Source organism: Leucopleurus acutus (genome assembly GCF_964270905.1).
Source record: "Leucopleurus acutus genome assembly, chromosome: 21".
NCBI classification, from domain to species: Eukaryota; Metazoa; Chordata; class Mammalia; order Artiodactyla; family Delphinidae; genus Leucopleurus; species Leucopleurus acutus.
In genome coordinates, this window is record NC_139163.1 from 30,143,507 (window position 1) to 30,161,769 (window position 18,263).

General features: G+C 48.6%; 1 protein-coding gene across 1 annotated transcript in view; it reads left to right on the forward strand.

Annotated features, from left to right (window-relative positions):
- Positions 1 to 6,368: 6,368 nt before the first annotated feature.
- The window catches only part of PLEKHA2 (pleckstrin homology domain containing A2), a 57,253-nt gene continuing 45,358 nt past the window's right edge, over positions 6,369 to 18,263 (forward strand). The window contains exons 1-2 of the mRNA XM_082863960.1: positions 6,369 to 6,480; positions 17,865 to 18,028. Coding sequence (XP_082720086.1) covers positions 17,888 to 18,028 — 141 coding nt within the window. The 5' untranslated portion in view covers positions 6,369 to 6,480; positions 17,865 to 17,887. The remainder of the gene's footprint in view (positions 6,481 to 17,864; positions 18,029 to 18,263) is intronic.

The window sequence follows — 18,263 nt, forward strand, 5'->3', positions numbered from 1 at the left end:
GCGCCACCAGGGAAGCCCCTAGAAAGGATTTTTAAAAATAAAATATTTGTTCACTCTTCCTCTTTTGTACCTTTTGAACTTTGTACAGTGTGCATATATTTCCTATTGACAAAATAATGGAAGGACATAAATCCATCTGTTCAAATACCCTGTTTGATTTTCTTTGTTTTGTAATCACCAGCTTGTGTTGTGAACCACTGAAGTAACAGCCAACCCGCTTCACTGACCACCATAGGCATCTCTTGGAATAAACCAGATAGTTTATTCCAGTTGCCAACTTTAACTATATTCACCCCCAGTATTTTCTAATCGTAGCCCCTATGTAGGCTCGGTGCTGAGGAAATGAATCATGAAACTAGTCTAAGCAAAAATAAAGTTTAGTACGAAAGCAAGGTCAAAAATAAAATTTAGTACGAAAGCAAGGTCAAGGATCCAAACCTAAGGTATCTATCTATTCATTCTCTCTCTCTGATTCCACAGGCCCAGTTCTTCCCTTGTAATCACAGGGCATCACTGGGGATGCAGGATTCCAAGCCATGCACTGCCCTTGTTCAAACTGACGGAAAAACAATGTCATCAGCATGAATCAATAGGAATGGTGCATTTAGCCAGCAGACTCTTATTTCTGGGGACTGGATGGGCACTTCATTTTGAAGTTTATATTAGTGTCAGATTTAGCAGTATGGCAATGTTTTCCAAACTTTGTCACAGGGAAGTAATTTTGGCATGTGTACATATGTAATGTCTATATATATGTATGAGTATAAAAAGTACTATAGAGTGGGTGGCTTAAACAACAGAAATTTATTTTCTCACAGTCTGGAGGCTGGAGTCCGGGATGGGGTTGCCAGCATGGTTGCGCTCTGGTGAGAGCTCTCTCCTAGGACTGCAGACGGCTGCCTTCTTGCTGTGTGTTCACATGGCTTTTCCTTGGTGCTGTGGAGACAGGGAGAGAGATCTCTTCCTCTTCTTATATGGCCATCAATCCTATCGGATTAGGACCTCACCCTTATAAACTCATTCAACCTTAATTACCTCCTAAAAGCTCTACCTCCAAATGCAGTCAGATTGGGAGTTAGGTCTTCAACATATGACTTTTATTTTGGAAGTAGCATAATTCACCATATATATATATATACATATATATATGTATATATATATATATAAAATAAATTTGATTTTATATACACACTTCCGGGTATTTCACCAAAGTTTTCTCGTTTTTGATTTTATTTTATTACTGTCCCTTACTGCTGTTTCCCTTATCCTATAAACAGAAACTGCCAATGTTCTTCTATTTTTCCTATTCTCAAGGCTCTGAGAATTAGAGCTAAGCGATAACCTTGGGTGTTGGGCAGGGACCACTGAACCAGGACTCACAACTCATGTCTTGCTATGTGATTCTGAGACTGTATCTCTCCTTAAAAACCTAAAGTCTTCCACCTGTAAAATGGGATTAATAATCTATAAACCTGTGAAAGTGTGAAGAAAGAATAGTTAATAATTTGTCGTGTAATGTTAGCTCTTTGTAATAAAAGTTTCAAAATGAAATGCAAAGATTTTAATCCAAAGGTATGAAGCTGATTGTTAAAGTTTAACAGACATTCTCAGCAATTACCATGTGCCCTAAAAACATTAACTCAGTCTCAACAACAATGGTATGAGATAAGTTATCTGTTATCACCACCTTCTCCATTTTATAGAAATACAGAGAAGCAGAGTAACTGGTCCATGGCTACAGAGTTAATTAGGAACAGAGTCAGGAGTCACATCCCGGTGGCAGCTTGGTGTTAAGAGACCAGTTACCATGCAGTCATGAACTATGAAATTGCTGCTTATTTACTTCTAATAGTGCCACTTCCTTGTTCAAAAACCTCCAGTGGCTCTTAAAGCCTAAAGTAATAAAGTAAAACTCATTTGCTTAGCAATAAAGACCCTCCAGCAACCTTTCTTTCCTGTTTTGTTCCCCATGAAAATCCTTTCTTCATCCTCCCTGCTTCCACCGTGCTCCAGCTGCACAGGACCAGTCACTTTATCTGGAACCCATTTATTCTCATGCCCCTCTCCAGCTTCCACATTTTACACTATCTACACCTTCAAGGTTCTTCCAAAGTGCTATCTCCTTCATACATTTTCTCCTGCACCTCTCAACCCCAGCTGGTTGTTTTTTTCCCACAAAATTTTCTCTTTCCTCTTGTCCCTGCTTGTATTAGTTTCTGGCTTTTCTTTCTTTTTGTTACATTCCCTCCCAACTAAATGATGGGATTCTTGAGGGGTGCAATATGCTTTCTCATAGAACTTTAAAATTTTTCATTATAATTTTAAATCATTATTGTTCTTCTTTGATAAGCAAATGTATACAGGCTTATTGCAAAAAATAACACATTACAGAAATACATCTCTTAGAAAGTGAGGTTCGTCATTATAGTCCCTCTTCCCATGCCCTAAGAGAACTGTGGCTAACAGCTTGGAATATAGTCTTTTAGACTTTTTTTCATGTAATAAATATGTACGGTTTTTATTTACAGAAATCGGATTGTATTATACAGGCACCTTTGTACCTTTTTTAGTCCTACTTATTTAGTATTTTTTCATATAGAAAAAATTTCATATAGTATTTTTCATTCTTTTTTAACAGCTGCATAGTATAAGATTATATGGCATTAATGGTATTTACCTGTTCAATCCCTTGCTGATGAGAATGACAGTGATTTCCAAATTTCACTATTATGCTGCAGCAAATGTGTATATATATTCCATATATACACTTCGTATATACACATAAACATACACTCCATCTATACTATATATATCTCTGGATGACTTTCTGTAGGACAAATCTTTGGACATGAAATTGCTAGCTGAAAAGGAAAGGAGATTCTAAATGATGATAATTATCGAAAATGTGGAGGGAAAGAGTCTTGTTTTATGTCTTCCTGAATCCTTCACAAACTTGGTGGTTAAGAGGGGGCCAGCTCTGGCGTCAGACTGCACAGGCTTGTAACTAGGCTTGGTCTCCATGTTTTAGTCATCTCATCTATAAAATGGGGAAAGAGTAGCACCTTACTCCCAGTGTTGTAAGACTTAAATGAGACAATACAGGTAAAGCAATTAACATTTAGTAAGTACCTGGAAAATAAGTAAGTACAAGATATATGGGAGGAAAAATAGTTAATAGGTTCAGATCATTGTTTGCTGAATGAATAGGACTGAATAGAACAATAGTAGTTTGAGTAATCTTTCTAGAAATGGATGGTACTTTGCTATTGAAACCAACAACAACTCTTTATAAAATGACCAGCTAGCACTAGAAGTGCGATGGCCTTGGAGCAATTCATCTTTGTGCGAAACTAACTGGCCTGAACCAGGATCAACCACTGACCTTGGCCTCTTCAGTCCCACACTTTCCCCAACGGAACTACCCGGCCCCAGCTTCAGCCTGGTACCTTCCATAATGGGTGTCTCTAAGGACAGAGCACAATGTGGTTCCCCAGAGGGTGCCCTGGCTCACCACTGAAGGTCGTTAGGGCATCTAGTTACCCAGCTGTGAACACTGAAAATGAATAGAAAAGTGCATAAATGGGTATAGAGTATAAGGCTCTCTGTTTAAATTCTTAGGTTCTGGACCAGTAGTCTCCATCTTCATGGAAAGGTTCCCACATCAATACTAGAAGATTCTGGGGGTAGTCAACCCTGGGTTCCAGAAACACCTCTGCCACTAACCAGCTGCAAAACCTTCAGCAAACTGTTGAACCTCATCTTGCACTGATACAACAGGGGACTGAGATAGCTGATGTGAAAGGCCTTTTTTGACATTCCTTTCCCAATAGGCGGAGTCACATTTTCAGACATCTGGGCTGTTTATTGCACTGAAAAAAATGAATGCATAAAATCAGTCAATGTAAATACTTTCAAAATGTGTCGGAGATGGCAAAGGGACCACAGCAGGGCTCAGACTCAACTGACACTCTGTGCCACTATGGGAGGGGGTGGCAGGAGACCTCTGAGGAAACAGTGGAAATACAGGAGTCAGAGAAGAAATTGTAATCTAACTGGGGCCAGGTCCTGGCTAGAGATAAATGTGGCAGTAAACGGGGATCCCAGTGAAGTACAAGCATCACCCAAAGTGCACTGATGACCCCCACCCCCACCCCAGCCCAACACTGGAGTCAAATTGTCCCCATCTTCTCAGGCCCATTTCAAAATTCACTACTTCCTTCTCGAGGACCCCTCCCAAACATATGCGCGTGCGCGCACACACACGTCTTGTTCCTCTAAAAGTTGGTAGTACTTTGTCACTCTGTGCCATTTTCATGGCATTTCCAGGAGGGATACAAGGCTGCGTCAACCTCCTAGTAACACTTGCATCCTCTCGCCGAGCTTTGCCTCCCAGGCATCCAATACAGTAGTGCTCAGGAAATATTTGTGGCTCTGTGACTGAGTAACTCAGGCAGGCCCCACAGGGACTAGAGTTTTATGGGTTTTAATATGAACCATACCATGGAATCTGAGACTTTTTACCTCATGGCTCATACTGGAAACCATCCGTTCCAGTCGGATTTACTGGGAGCTGGATGGAATTTTGTTCCATTTCACCCTGAAAACCATACTCTAATTTTTAAATTCAAAAACATTTACATAGCACCTACTTCACGTTCGGCAGTAATCCAAACACTCTACAAATGTTAGCTCGTTCACTCTTTGTAAGCATCCAGATGTAGAAAATAAGGCACAGAAAAGTTGTCACTTGCTCTGGGATCAAAGCTAATAAGCACCACAGCTGGGATTCAAACCCAGGCCATCTGGTTCCAGAGTATATGCTCTGCCTGAAATTTATGTGAGTGGCAAAAATCTTCATGAGCAGATAGAAAAAAAAAAAAATTGACGTTGATGTATTTATTTCAAAGGAAATGCTTTTTTTCTTGTGTCCCCCTTTCCTTCCTCATTCAAAGCAAAATGTTCTAAAGCAAACAGTCTTTTTTCACACCTGAGAGAGCAGGTCGGTTCATTTTTGCTTTGGCAATCAAAATGGAAGAGGAAACGTGTGGTTTCACCACTGGTGCTTTCGGGGTGTGTGCTGAGCATGGTCCTACCTTCCTCCCAGCTCCTCTGGCTGGGGCCCCCCTTCCCCCAGGCTTTGCTGCCTCAGGTCCTGGAGACTTTTTAACAGTCTGCCTTTCCCCTTCCAACACTGGGACGTGGACCCGCCTTTCCCGCAATCCCGCCCCTCGAGCCTCAAGAGTCTTCTTCGGCCCTCCCCTGCGTCAAAGCCTTGTAACTAGGACTCGACCTTATCAACTATATTTGCACCAAAATCCCCAGGAATCGCAGCTCCCGGTCGGTCCTCCATCCCAGGGTCAATCCACTACGTTTCTGTGTTTCGAATGTTATGTGCCTGGCTGCATGTACATTGAAATATCTATCTCCTCACGTGCGAGGCCGGCGTCAGAACCTGACAGACGAGCCATTGATAACTGTGGGACCCAGGGCAAATTCCTTAACGTCTCTGAGTCTCGGTTTCCTCATCGTGAAGGGGATTGATACCCATAGGGTTGCAGCGTGGATCAAATGCGGTAACGCAGAGGCTGCACCGGCACCCGACAGTTCTCTTAGGTTCCTCTTGGCAATATTACTTAATACCTGCTGCTTGTCTGTTTCCCATTTTCCCCCAGAGCTCCCCCCCCCGCTCCGAGGGCTGGAAGGGCGTCTTTGCGCCACGCTCTGAAAAAGTCCCTATACAGCCGTTAGAACTTACGACCCTCCTGGGCTCCTGGGGCACATGCATGACAACCCGGGAGAATCTGAGATGCTTCCTTCGACGCTAACCCTAAACCCCGATGGCTGAAGGCTCCGGGTCCGGGGAAGGCCCGGCTGAAGTCGCTGGAGCGGGGTGGGGGAGGAGGTGGGTGCTTTGGGAAGAATAAACGGGGTAAAGAGTGAGCCCGCGGGCCGGCTCGTCTCCCTGTTTCTAGGATGCCCTCATCCCCGGGCCCCTTTCCCACTCGGACACCTGCTGCCCGGGGCCGGCGTCGGAAGCAGGGCCTCCCCCGGCGCGGCCGAGGTGGTCCCGGCGCGCAGCCTCTGGGGCCGCCTCCGGGCGCCCCGCCCCCGCCGAGTCCGCGCAGCCCGCGCGCCCGGCCGCGCCCCCTCCCAGCCCGCGGCGCCCCGGCACCCCTCTCCGCCCCCGGCGGGCTCGGCGGAGCATTGTACTCACATCCGGGGCTGGGTTTTGCTTTAATGCGAAACGTAATTAACCCGGAAAAAAGAGCCGAAGGACAAGAGAGAAGGAGGGAGGGAGGAGGGGAGGGGAGGGGAGGGAGGAGGGGAGGGGAGGGGGAGAGGAGCGAGAGGCGCGAGAGACCCCGAGAGTTTGGCGGCGACAGACATCCCCCGAGAGCGACGGCCCGCGGGGCCCCAGAGGCGCTTCCCAGCCCGATGTAACCCACGCACCCTGCCCGAGCCCCGGCCCTGCGCGGCGGGGTAAGTGGGGCGCCCGTGCGGGCCCGGGAGCGGCGCGGCGCTGAGGGGCGGGCGGGGGGGGGAGCGCCCCCCTGCGGGCCGAGGGGAGGTCGCCGCCGTCCCCCGGCCGCCTCCGGTGGCCCCCGGCGAGCCCGCAGGGCAGCCCCTCCTCCGGCCCTCGGGAGCGCCCGGGGTGTCCAAGGTCGCAGCCGCCAGGGGTCGGGCTGCGGGGTGGGGCCGCGGGCAGGGTGGGGGCGGGTGTTCTGCGGAGCTGCGTTTTCTCACGTTTGCAGCGGCGAAACTTCTCCGCGGGTTCTGGCGCTGGGGCCCCGGCTCGGCCACGACTTCCCGGGCAGCGGGTAGGGGAGACGAGCAGAGAACGTGCAGGCAAGTCCCCGGGGGCACGGATGGGGCCGTGGAGACTCATCTTTCTCTTCCCCTATTACCTTATTCCGTGGCAGGCCTAGAAGCCTCCCGAGGGAGAGACCTCCCTTCCCTCTGGGTCCAGCCCGGGCCCCTCGGGCTTCTGGAACTACGGACTCTGGGGTGACTTAAAGGAAACTGTACTAAAACGCAGATTTGGTGTCAAGTCGGGAAAGCACTCGAGGGGAGCTGTCTGTCTGTCTGTCTCACGAACTTCTTCCTCGCCTTACCCGCTTCTCTCTTCTGCTCCAGTTCTGAAGACTGCTGTTTCATCGAATTAAAAAAAAAAAAAAAAAAAAAAAGAGGAAAGGGAAAAGAGAGGCCTTGTAGGAACGAAAAGTGTGAGAGGAGGCGCGGCAGGGCCACCTCACTGGGGGCGGACCCATCTCCTCCCCAGGCCAGCCCTGAACCCCCAGCCTCTGGCTGTAAGGTTTCCTTGCTACTTGGTGGATCTTACCCTTCTAACTCCTTCTCCTGCCACCCTCCCCGTCTTTCTTTAGGACTCCAGATGGGGATTTTCAGAGGAGAGTAAGGGACGGGGAGAGAAGGGGAGGGGACAGGCATTCTACGGGGACGCCAGCGGTGACACCCCCGAGGCATCTCGGTCCGCTGAGTGGTGGTTGCACTTGGGCTGAAGTTCCAAAATTGTACTTCTGTTTTCTTAATATATCTAAGTCAATCCCCTTTTTCCTCCTTTCTGGAGCTTCATCATTTTTCTGTTTGGTGGCAAAGCCTTCAGAAACAGTAAAGCCAAAGATCTTGAAAGAATCGAAGTGTTTTCTATTTCAGTTGCATTCAGCTGACATTTATTGGGTAATTAAGACACGAAAGGCAGTGATGAACAAAATGTGGCCTGTGTCTTCAGGGAGCTTACCATCTGATGGAGGACACAGGCGGTACACCAGGGCCTAGGACACAATGCAGATTGCTAAAATAGAGATCCAGCATGCTTTGAGAAGCCAGAGGAAGCTTTAAAACCTTCTCATCCTTTCATATATTAGCCTTCACCATCGTGTGCCACTTGAACGCAGGTGACTTTTGCCATAGCTTGCAGTCTAGACTCTGTGGCCAGCCTGGTGTGTGACATCTACTAGGTGCTAAGTAAACGTTTGTTGAATGCATGAGTGAGTGACTGCGAGCGCATGAATTGTTTGCCCCTATCCAAATGGAAGAGAAGAGAGCAATGTGGTGGTGCCTCAGGCTCGTTTGAGCTGATTCATGAGGGCTTCCCTTGGGTGTTGCCTTTGGACCTAAGTATCCTTCGCCCTCCTTGTAAGCCCCGCTTTTGACAAAGTGCCTATGGCACTCCTGCTGATGGGAGCCTCGCTCACTTCACAGATGGGTAATCACCTAGGTACGGATTGGGGAACCACCTGCCCTTTGGTGGAGCGTTTGCAGTGCTGCTTTTCCCTTGTCGTTGGTGCTTGCTTCTCTCTTCTGTATAAGGAAGTAGGGCCTGCAAATCCCATCGTGTCATCGTAGTGTGCTGAACTGTAATTCAGCTTGGTGTTTTCCCCCGAGGTTAAAATAAATCCTGGAGACATGCAGATTTTGGTCGGTGCCTACTTATGGAGAGATTCTGCAAAAATGGGAAGGGAGAATCATCAGCCCCATCAGCCAGCCACGCCCCTCCGAGCAGCCCTCCTGCTGGCTTGCCTGGTATTTGCTGAAAGTGCCTGATCACTAGGGAGCCGGGAGCAGCAGGGCCTCGATCTCCGGATGTGCATCCAGCTAGCACTTCATTGATCTCCGGTCTTCTTCATGGGGCAGGTGGGCAGGTGGGTGATGCCCCTGTTAAAAGGCTGGAACGCCTCAAATTAGATCTTGCTGTGGCCCCAGTGCAGTAAATATCTCTTCTGTTTCCCTGAAACTGTAGTAAGTAGTTATTTTGGCCGAGATAGTCGTGGAGCTTGGAAAAGATGATCTGGGTGCTGGGGCGTTGCACGGCTCGGCCTCTTCCCTCTTCCCACCGCTGCCTTACTTTCAGTTTTCCACGTGTCTTAGCTGGAGAGGACTCCGGCAATCCAATCTGTTAGGCTTTGGAAAGGAAGGAAGCAGAGCAAATAGTATAGTGTGACAGTCTATGGCAAGAGCAGAATCCTAGCCCTGCCTGATACAAGCCCATCATTGAGCCAGGGAATTGGCCAGGGCAGGGAGATAGGGCGGCTGGGGGGTGGGAGGGCTGGGGTCCCTTGCTTCCCGTTCTGCACAGGTCTGTGGTTGCTGTAGTGGGACAGTAATTGGAAGGCCCCGTTGACCTTTACTCCGAACCTTGGGCTGCCTTTCTGCCCGGCCAGCTGAGATAAAAAGGGAGGTCCCCTTCTCCCTGAGAAACACTGGGGTTAAAGTGCAAAGGCAAGGGCTCGCCCTCCCATCAGCTGGGACTCCCTTTTGGCCATCCATTTGCGGAGCGGATCTCTGCTGCTGTGATTCTCCCACGGGCCAAGCAGGAGGTGGCTCCAGAGACCCTTCCTTGGCTTCTGATCGCAGGCCTGGTTCTGTTAACTTTCAGGGTGGCCTGGCTGAGATGGAGTCGGTGGATCTCTTGGACTGTTTTTTTTAAACCTTTTGGAGAATTTTTGAGAAATATGATGGTTCTTGGAGTAGACGGAAGAGTGAGGGCAGCTTATGCCTTTCCTTGTGAGGGATTCCAGCGTCACTGCCTTCCCAGTGGGATTTACTTATTGATATTTGAGGGGTGGAGACGGCCTGGCAGCTGCCTGCCCTGTTTTACCTAGCGGTGGGGGTCATGTACTACTTGTTAGGCACTACACACGCACACATCTTAACAACAACAGTTACACAGTGCTTAGTCTTTGCCAGACCTCCTCTTAAGCACTTTTCACACATTATTTCGTTTAATGCACACAGCAGCCTTTGAAGTAGGTACAGCGATTCTCTCCATTTTGCAAATGAGGAAATAGGCCCTGAAGAGTTTAGTAGAGTCTGTCTGACTCTAAAACCCATGCTCTTTCACTTCACTCCAGCACAGCGGTGGGTCACTGAAATCAGCTCGCCCTCTTCAATGGTCACGTTCTTGCAAGAGTTTTGTCAGATGCTCTCAGACCCATCCTTGTCACGTGCACGTGCTCTGTGCCACACCTGGCCCCTCCTCCGTCCCTACATCCAGAGACGGGAGCACAGTGCCTTTAGACAGGCAGGCTTAGGCCCTTTAGACTTTCCCCCAGCACTTTGCAAGAGGCTAGTACGTAGGAGAAATAAGGATGCTTTCTTTTCCTTCTCCTACTGCCCAGGTTTTAGCGGGTGAGTAGGTCCAACTTTTAAATGAGGACCAAGCTGCTGTGCGGCTACCAGTAAGAAGGCCTACAGTGAAACTGAATCGCAGAGCCTAGTAACTGGATTCTGAAAGTGGGAGATCTCAGTTTTTATAGGCTATTTATAACCCCTGGGGCTGGTCCCTGTGCTGGTGAACTCTCTGGGGGGAGGTGGTCTCAGAAGCCTTGAGCCAAGGGCAGGCCTTTGTTTCGTACCAGCTCTAACAACCACATTTTCTCTGAACATAGATGAGGCTGCTGTTCAGAGAGGTCATGAGAGTTTAAAACATTTTGCTGTTTTTGGCATCTTTGTTGGAGTGGTATCAGTAGTCAGTCGTTCCTGCCGTTTCCCCAGTATTTTTTTCCCTTAAAAAATTCCTCGAGTGTCTCTTGCCCTCCATTGAGAGTTCTTGGGTCCAGGGGACGTCGGGCACCTTCTCTTACCCTCCCCATTCCTGTGGATGTCTGCATTCCTCAGCCTGCTCTTCCGCTGGGAATGTGTTCTCAGTACATTCTCTTCTCTCTCACATTATTCTCCGGCCTCAGACTATTTGGAATGTGCTCTTATGACAGCTTCAGAATGCAATGATGTTATAACGGTAGGAAATAGATGTTCCCACATTTTGGAAGTTAGAGTCTTTGGCCCAGTCTCAGAGCTGTGTTCTGAAATAGCCACGCTTGCATTTTGTTGTTGTCATTCTTGTGTTTTTACTGGGCCCTGGGCATTCGTGGGCCCTCCGCAATGCACCCTTATGTAGGTGGGAGATGGAAACATAGGCGAACTCCCTGTTCGCATGGCCCATACGTTTTCTAACCTCCACACCCCAGTTCCTGTCTGCTTATTACAGTCCTCTCTGAGACCTCTGATGTCATTTCCCGATTAACTTTCTCCTGTAGAAATTTAGCAATTTCCCATTGGTATCCCTCTCACTTACCACTGATGCTACTGTCCCCAGCTTCTGCCCTTGAGGATGACAAGATAGCAGATGTATTCACTGCATCCCTGCCCGCCCCCCTATGTTAAGAAACGCCTTCCTGACTTTTTTCTGGAGCAAAATCCCTGAAATTCCCTTTCCTACCAACGCCAAGTAACATGAAAGAAAAATAACCAAATTTAAAAATGGATTCATTTTTTTCGAGTTTTGAACTACCGGAGATTATAGTGGATTATTTCATCCTGGGGCCAATACCATTTAAGGCTTTATCTCTGTTACCACTTTCTTTCGTTTGTATTTACCTCAGAAGTATCAGGACGATCCTATTTTCTCCTGTATCTTCAAGCCACATTAGAGATCTTACAAATAAGACGTCCAGTACAGTAAGCCAGAGCTTTCATGACTTAATAGCTCTTCAGCTTTTCTTTAAAAAAAAAAACAAACCTATTTTATCCATCTTTTCATTTGTCTATCTAGACATTTAACTTAAAGACGTCAGTCCCATCTCCCAAGTTTCAAGAAGGAAAATTCCACTGGGGGCGGTCTTTGTCGGGATCCCTGCTTCTGCGCGCGCTGTGCTGCAGGCTCTGTGACAGCAGAGGGAAAGAGGCACTGACTTGCGTGTGAATCTTCAGTTGACCCTCAGGACAGGGGCTCCTCTTATGAAGACCAGAGAGCAAGCAACCAAACCCACAGAGGAAAGAAAGAGCCTCTCTTAGGGGAGGCTGCCGGAGGAAGTAAGAAACCCAACTAGATTGGAGGGTGCCAAAGCCCTCTGGGTAGGTACCTAGCTTTTGGGCAATTGTGATGGGTGGAACATGGCTTTATTAGATTTAAGACTTTGAGACACTAAGAAGTCCCAAGAGCGCTATAATTTAGGCAAGGTTTTGCTTGTTTATGGACTCTGGAGAATTGAGAAATTTATTCTCAGCTTCAAAACTTGTACGCTGGGGATGGGGGTGTGTGTGGAGTTAAATAGCTTTCCCTCCTGCTAAATAAAGTAACATACATTTCCTGTAGAAAATTTGGAAAATATGGAAAAAAATATAGATGTAGATAAAATTCGCCTGTGACCCATAGATAATAACTGCTAATATTTTGGTGCCTGGATGTCAGTCTTTTTCTATCCAAATATAGAAATATAAAAATAACAGTTAGAGGACTGGGATCATATTCTAAATCATATTATTGTATCTTTAAAAAACTTTGGGGGAGTTTTTCCCTAATTCATTTAAAAGTACTTGAAAACATAGCTGTTTAAAGATTGTGCAACATTTCCTTATGTGAATGTCCTATCATTTATTTATTATTCCCTAATCATTTGGACATTCAGGGCATTTCCAACTTTGTGTCATTATAAATTCTGTTGCAGTTGCCATCGTTTTATTTTAATCTGTATTTGCATCTTTGTTTATTTACTTGGATGGAATTCTAGAAGTAGAATTTCTGGGTCAAAGGATAGGAACATTTTTAGCTCTCTAGTTCCATACCGCCAAATTGCTTTCCGGAAAGCTTCATACTACTGTCCCGGGTGTATAAGAATCCTAAGAAGTGTCTTCAGGAGACAGCCTTCTTACTTTTCTTCCCTGCTAATGCCTCAGTCTCCCATTGGGACATGTTTTATTTTCTTAGGGTCTTGGTCCCAAGTTGTCTCTTGTATATTAATTAGCCTGATAAAGATGTCAGTTGTCTCAATTCCTAGGGGAGAATTTTATTCTTGGCTTGAATCTCCTCCAATGATGGAGGCTAAGGCACTGGAATGGGCAGTAGAGGAGATATTTGGGACGGGGATGTTGCCCTGTGCCCTCATCTCATTCGATGGTGGGCAGCCATTGATTCTTTTCTCATGAGCTTCATCTCGTCAGCGGGCAAGTGTTGGCCAGGAATCTCGGGTTAGTTGACATTTAACCCATTTTCTGCTGCTGATCAATGGGTAACTCCATGCAAAGTCCCTTTCTTTCTAAAAGTTTCACTTTTGGGAATTCCCTGGGGGTCCAGTGGTTAGGACTCTGTGCTTCCACTGCAGGGGGCCCGGGTTTGATCCCTCCCTGGTGGTGGAGCTAAGATCCTGCAAGCCTCGTGGCCAAAAAAGAAAGTTTCACTTTTACCATCAATTAAATATTTAACATATTTTCATTTGCAGCACATACTTAGCAACTTATGTACTAAGGAAATCTAGATGGTGTAAAACTTGCCGCTTTTCTATTTTACTTTTCATTAAGGTACATTATTTACTTATTTGAATTATTGAGGCTATGTTTTGGTTTTGTTTGGGGTGTGTGTGTTTGTGAGAGAGAGAGAGAGAGAGAGATAGAGAGAAAGGGAGAGAGGGAGGGAGGGAGACGGAGAGAGAGAGAGAGAAATTGATTGTGTGCACACATAATTTTTTTTTTTGGTGTACGCGGGCCTCTCATGGTTGTGGCCTCTCCCGTTGTGGGGCACAGGCTCCAGACGCACAGGCTCAGCGGCCATGGCTCACGGGCCCAGCCGCTCCGCGGCATGTGGGATCTTCCCGGACTGGGGCACGAACCCGAGTCCCCTGCATCGGCAGGCGGACTCTCAACCACTGCGCCACCAGGGAAGCCCCACACATAATTTTGATTTGCATTTAACAAAGTCTAGGAAGGAATGTGAAGCAGGAAAGAAACATGAAAAAATGTTCCGCCTCACTGGGCGTCATTATATATTTAAACTAGCCACAGTTTAAAATAATGAGAACATTCAATGTATGTAAGATTATAGCAATGGTAACAATATATTGCTGGCTGCAGTGTAAACAGATGAAATACTTTTAGATAAGCAACTTTGTAATAAGTCTCAAGAGTTATAAAAGTTCATAACCTATGATCTAGTCTTATTACTACTTGGAATTTATGCTGTATCCATGTGTAAAAGAAGAAAAAAGTATAAAAAGATGAATTTTAGCATTAGAAAAATTGGATCTCATCTAACTGTCTAATCATGGAGAAATGGTTTAAGTAAATTATAGTAAATCCAGTCCAGTGATGTTATGCAACCATTAAAAACACTGATTATAAAGACTGTGTAGCAACATGGAACATGTTTACGGTATAATTTAAAGTTTTAAGAAGGTTGATTATGTGGACAGAAGCATGAAAAAGCATGCAAAAGTGAAAACAGTTGGCTAGAGTGATTTTTTTTTTTTTTTTTTTTAGCGGTACGCGGGCCTCTCACTGCCGTGGCCTCTCTCGTTGCGGAGCACAGGCTCCAGACGCACAGGCTCAGCGGCCATGGCTCACGGGCCCAGCCGCTCCGCGGCACGTGGGATCTTCCCAGACCGGGGCACGAACCTGTGTCCCCTGCATCGGCAGGTGGACTTTCAACCACTGCGCCACCAGGGAAACCCTAGAGTGATTTTTTTTTTTAATGCTAGCATTGTTATATTGTGAATTTTGCACTAGAAATGGAAGACACTGGGGAGATTGGCGTGCTTTGGAAAGACAGGGTGCTGAGTGCGGTGGGCCGAGGTCCCTTGCTGGGCCCAGAGTCTGTGCTCTTTCTTGTCCGTGTGTTGTGATGGCTTAGGAGCTCCTCGCTGGGTGGTCTCGTTACGGAATTAGAGCGAAGGTGGAGGGACTGGCCTGAGAGAGTACTGTCCGGTGCTCTGACACAGCCAGAACACTTTGCACGCTGCCCCAGGAGATGGGCTGAGAGTCATTGTCCAGTTGAGGGACCCAGGATACAGTGGGGGTGGGCATGGGGCAACTCCTGGGGCGCATCACCCAGTGTCACCCTCCCCCCAGTATTTTTACACTGGGGAACTCGGTTAAAATGAAATTTAAGATAACAAGTGATTTTAAAGTTTAAAAGACAGGCTAGAACTGTATAACCGAGGAGTGTCATGCAAGTTGGAAGGGACATTTCGAAGAGGTGATAGACAGTATGCGTATGTGCATCAGGGTGTCCTCCCCCTTATGGATCGGCTGCTGGTACTTCCTTTTCTCCCCTCCCTGCCTGGTTTTCGGGGCTGGGGGGGTGGTGGCAGAGTTAATCCCATCCGAGGAGCCTCTCTGGGAAAAAGGGGAGGAGCCAGCGGAGACTTGGACGATGCTGGGGGGCAGGTTGAAGAAGCAGGGAGAGGGGGATTGGGGGCCGGTGGCAGCTGGCTCTCTGTACCAGCAGCTGCTGGGACAAGGGATGCACCCACGGGATGAGGACGCACTGTCAGAGGACCGGGCTCGGGACCTCAGGTTTGTGTGTCTGCGCCATCTTTGGGTTTGTCGCTTCTGTGTGGGTGGGCTTGTTCGTTCTAACCACACTTCCCGTGTGATGCTTGGTTCTCCTGCCGCCCATCCTGCCCCCACCCACCTCCCACATGCTGATGAGCCCTGTGACTCAGCTGCTTCTCAGGACATCAGAGCAGCTTTTTTTTTTTCTGGGCTAGAACCACAGTCAGGAGATGTGTAACCAGATTTCTTCTTTTTATCATCTTTCCTTTTGGTCCCTGAGGGTCCTCTCCCACCATGCAAGTGGGAAGGCCCCTCTACAAGAGTAGACTGTTGGAGGATTGTGGAAACAGTGGCTTCTCTGGCCTCTCACTTGAGAAAAAGACAGGCCCCTTGGGCTGAAGAGGGGACACTGGAAAGGCAGCGTGAAGTCGGGTGCTGTGCTTACTGGCTGCACCCAGAGACAGTTGGCTTCGTTATCCACTGCAGTTTATACCCTTCCCCTTAGGGATGTCCCGGGTGGCGACAGCGCCGAATCCCCCGGAACGTCTGTCTCTGTGGCTGCGCTGGCATCAGGGGAATTTGCTGAGTTTTCTTGGGGGTTGGGTGCACCCTCACTGCAGGGCTGACCCAGCCTTTCTGCCTGGGACTCCTGATTTCCCCTGATTCCCTGGGGGAAGCTGCATCCTTTCTCAGGGATCCGCTTCCTCCCCAACCAGCGCTGGGCCTCTCCCTCCCCATTTTTGACCCTACCCCTTGGCTTGAACCCATCTCTCTCCCTTTCCTGAACTCACTTTGGCCAGTGGTGAGACGGGAGCTGGGATGGAGGCTTAGTTTGGGGAGGTACCGAGGAGCTGGGGATCTGGCCACAGGGACCTCTGACCACGTGATGCACTGCGTGCAGGGGTGTCTCCCCCCTGGCCCTCACCCTCGGGGTCCTCCTCTCCCACTGTGCTGCTACTTCGTTCTCCTCTGCCCTCTTTCTAAACCTCCTCTTTCCACTTTTTCTCCTTTTCTCTCCTCCTCTTTTACTCCCTTCTAGCTGTGCTGTTTCATCTGTGTCCTGTTTCCCTGCCTGCTTTCCTTTTTGTCTCCCATCATTGCCCAGCGAGTCGCCGCGGGATCCCCTGACCCGCCTCCCTCCTGACTGAGTCATCTGCCCCGTTGGGATTCTGCCTGACCTTACCTGGAACCTTACCTGGAATCTGCCTGACCTTACCTGGAATCCTGGCATCCTGGTGTGTGAGCAGGGTATTTTTTTCTTGGGGCAGCGTCTCAGCACCGCAAGGCCCCGCCACCATCCACATCCTTAGAATTCTCCTCGTCTTGTGGGAATGTGTGTCTCTGCATATGGGACTTTCCTCCTGGCCAGGAAGCCTGCGGGCGTGGCATCTTGGTGGCTCAGGGGCTCACCCAGGGTCATGGTGCAGGGCACGGCCCGAAGCCAGCCGTCTCTCAGCTGTGCTTAGTCATAGGCTCAGGGCCATGGCGGGCTTGGGTCACAGTGAATTTTTGCTTTGTTGGAGCCAAGCAGGACCAGGGGTGGGTGGGGTGGGTGGCGTCTGTCCTTGAAGTTCTGACTGTCACGTGGGGTTTTCTAACCCTGGGCACCGTGTCGCACTTCTGCAGTGCATTGTGCGTTCAGGTGGGGTGTAGCTGCCTGTTGGAGGGTGCTTCTCCTCTTGGGGAGGAGAACAGAGCTCCTGCCTTTTCCTTTGGCTCTTCAGACAGACGGAAGGGAGGCAGGAGAGGGGAGGCCTGTCTGAGGGTGCGGAATGTCTCAAATCGCCGGACCCTCTTCTGCAATCAGGAAAGTGTTCGGGTTTGGGCTTTCTTCTGCTCCCTCATTCCTTCGATTACAAGTGGCTTCTGGGAAATGGCAAAGTGAAGGAAGTGGTCCTGGGGCTGAGGGGTGTGGCCCTGCCCCAGGAACCCCTCGGATTTGATTCCTTGGTACCTTCATGGAGCTGGAGGGGCTGCTCTTCACACCTGAATTCTCGGCAGAGTTTATCCAGGTGTTTGCACGGGAGCTTAAATCCTTTCTGCAATAGTTTCTTTACATATAAATTGGGTTATAACCTACTTCACAAGGCTTTTCTGAAGAGTGATAACAATACCTAGTGTTTATGAATGCTTTGTCTGCCACGTACTTAATTCTCGCCAAAATCTGGTGTAGGTCCTATTATTATCCCCATTTTACAGACGCAGAAACTGAGGCATGGAAAGATTAAACAGTTTGTGGTCACACAAACATCAGTAAGTGACAAGAACTGGGCTTTGAGCCCAGGCCCCTGACCCAGAGTCTAGACTCACATCTTCCATGCGTGTAAAGTTGCCTAGCGCTCTGCTTGGCACGTAGTGGAGCCCCAGGAAAGTTAGTTGAATTAATGGATTTTGGTGACTGTTCATGGAACAGAGTTGACAGAAGTTTCCAGGGTCTGGTTGGGGTGGGACATCTGGGGCCCTGGGGAAGGACACCCGTGGGAGAGGGTGGCAGCCTCCCTTCTGCAGAGGGGAGTCAGGCCGGAGTGAGGCACCCGCTGTACTCTCCTTCTCACGGCCCCTCCCTCCCTCCTGCCACACAGGGTGATGTGAGCAGAGCCCAGGAATGCCTTATGTGGATCGGCAGAACCGCATCTGTGGGTTTCTGGACATCGAGGAGAATGAGAACAGCGGCAAGTTTCTGCGGAGGTACTTTATTCTGGACACGCAGGCCAACTGCCTTCTCTGGTACATGGACAACCCCCAGGTGAGAGGTGGTGTGGGAAGGGGCAGGGTGGCCGGCCGCCCATCATTGCTGGGGGGGATGCACACAGGGTTAGCCTCAGGGGCTCCCTCTGTCATGGGCAGCACAACCTGCTGGTCAGGAGGGAGGGAAAAACCCCACAAAGGTGCGCGCGTGTGTGTACACACACACACACACACACACACACACACACACACACACACACACACACATGCATACACACACGCATGCATGCATA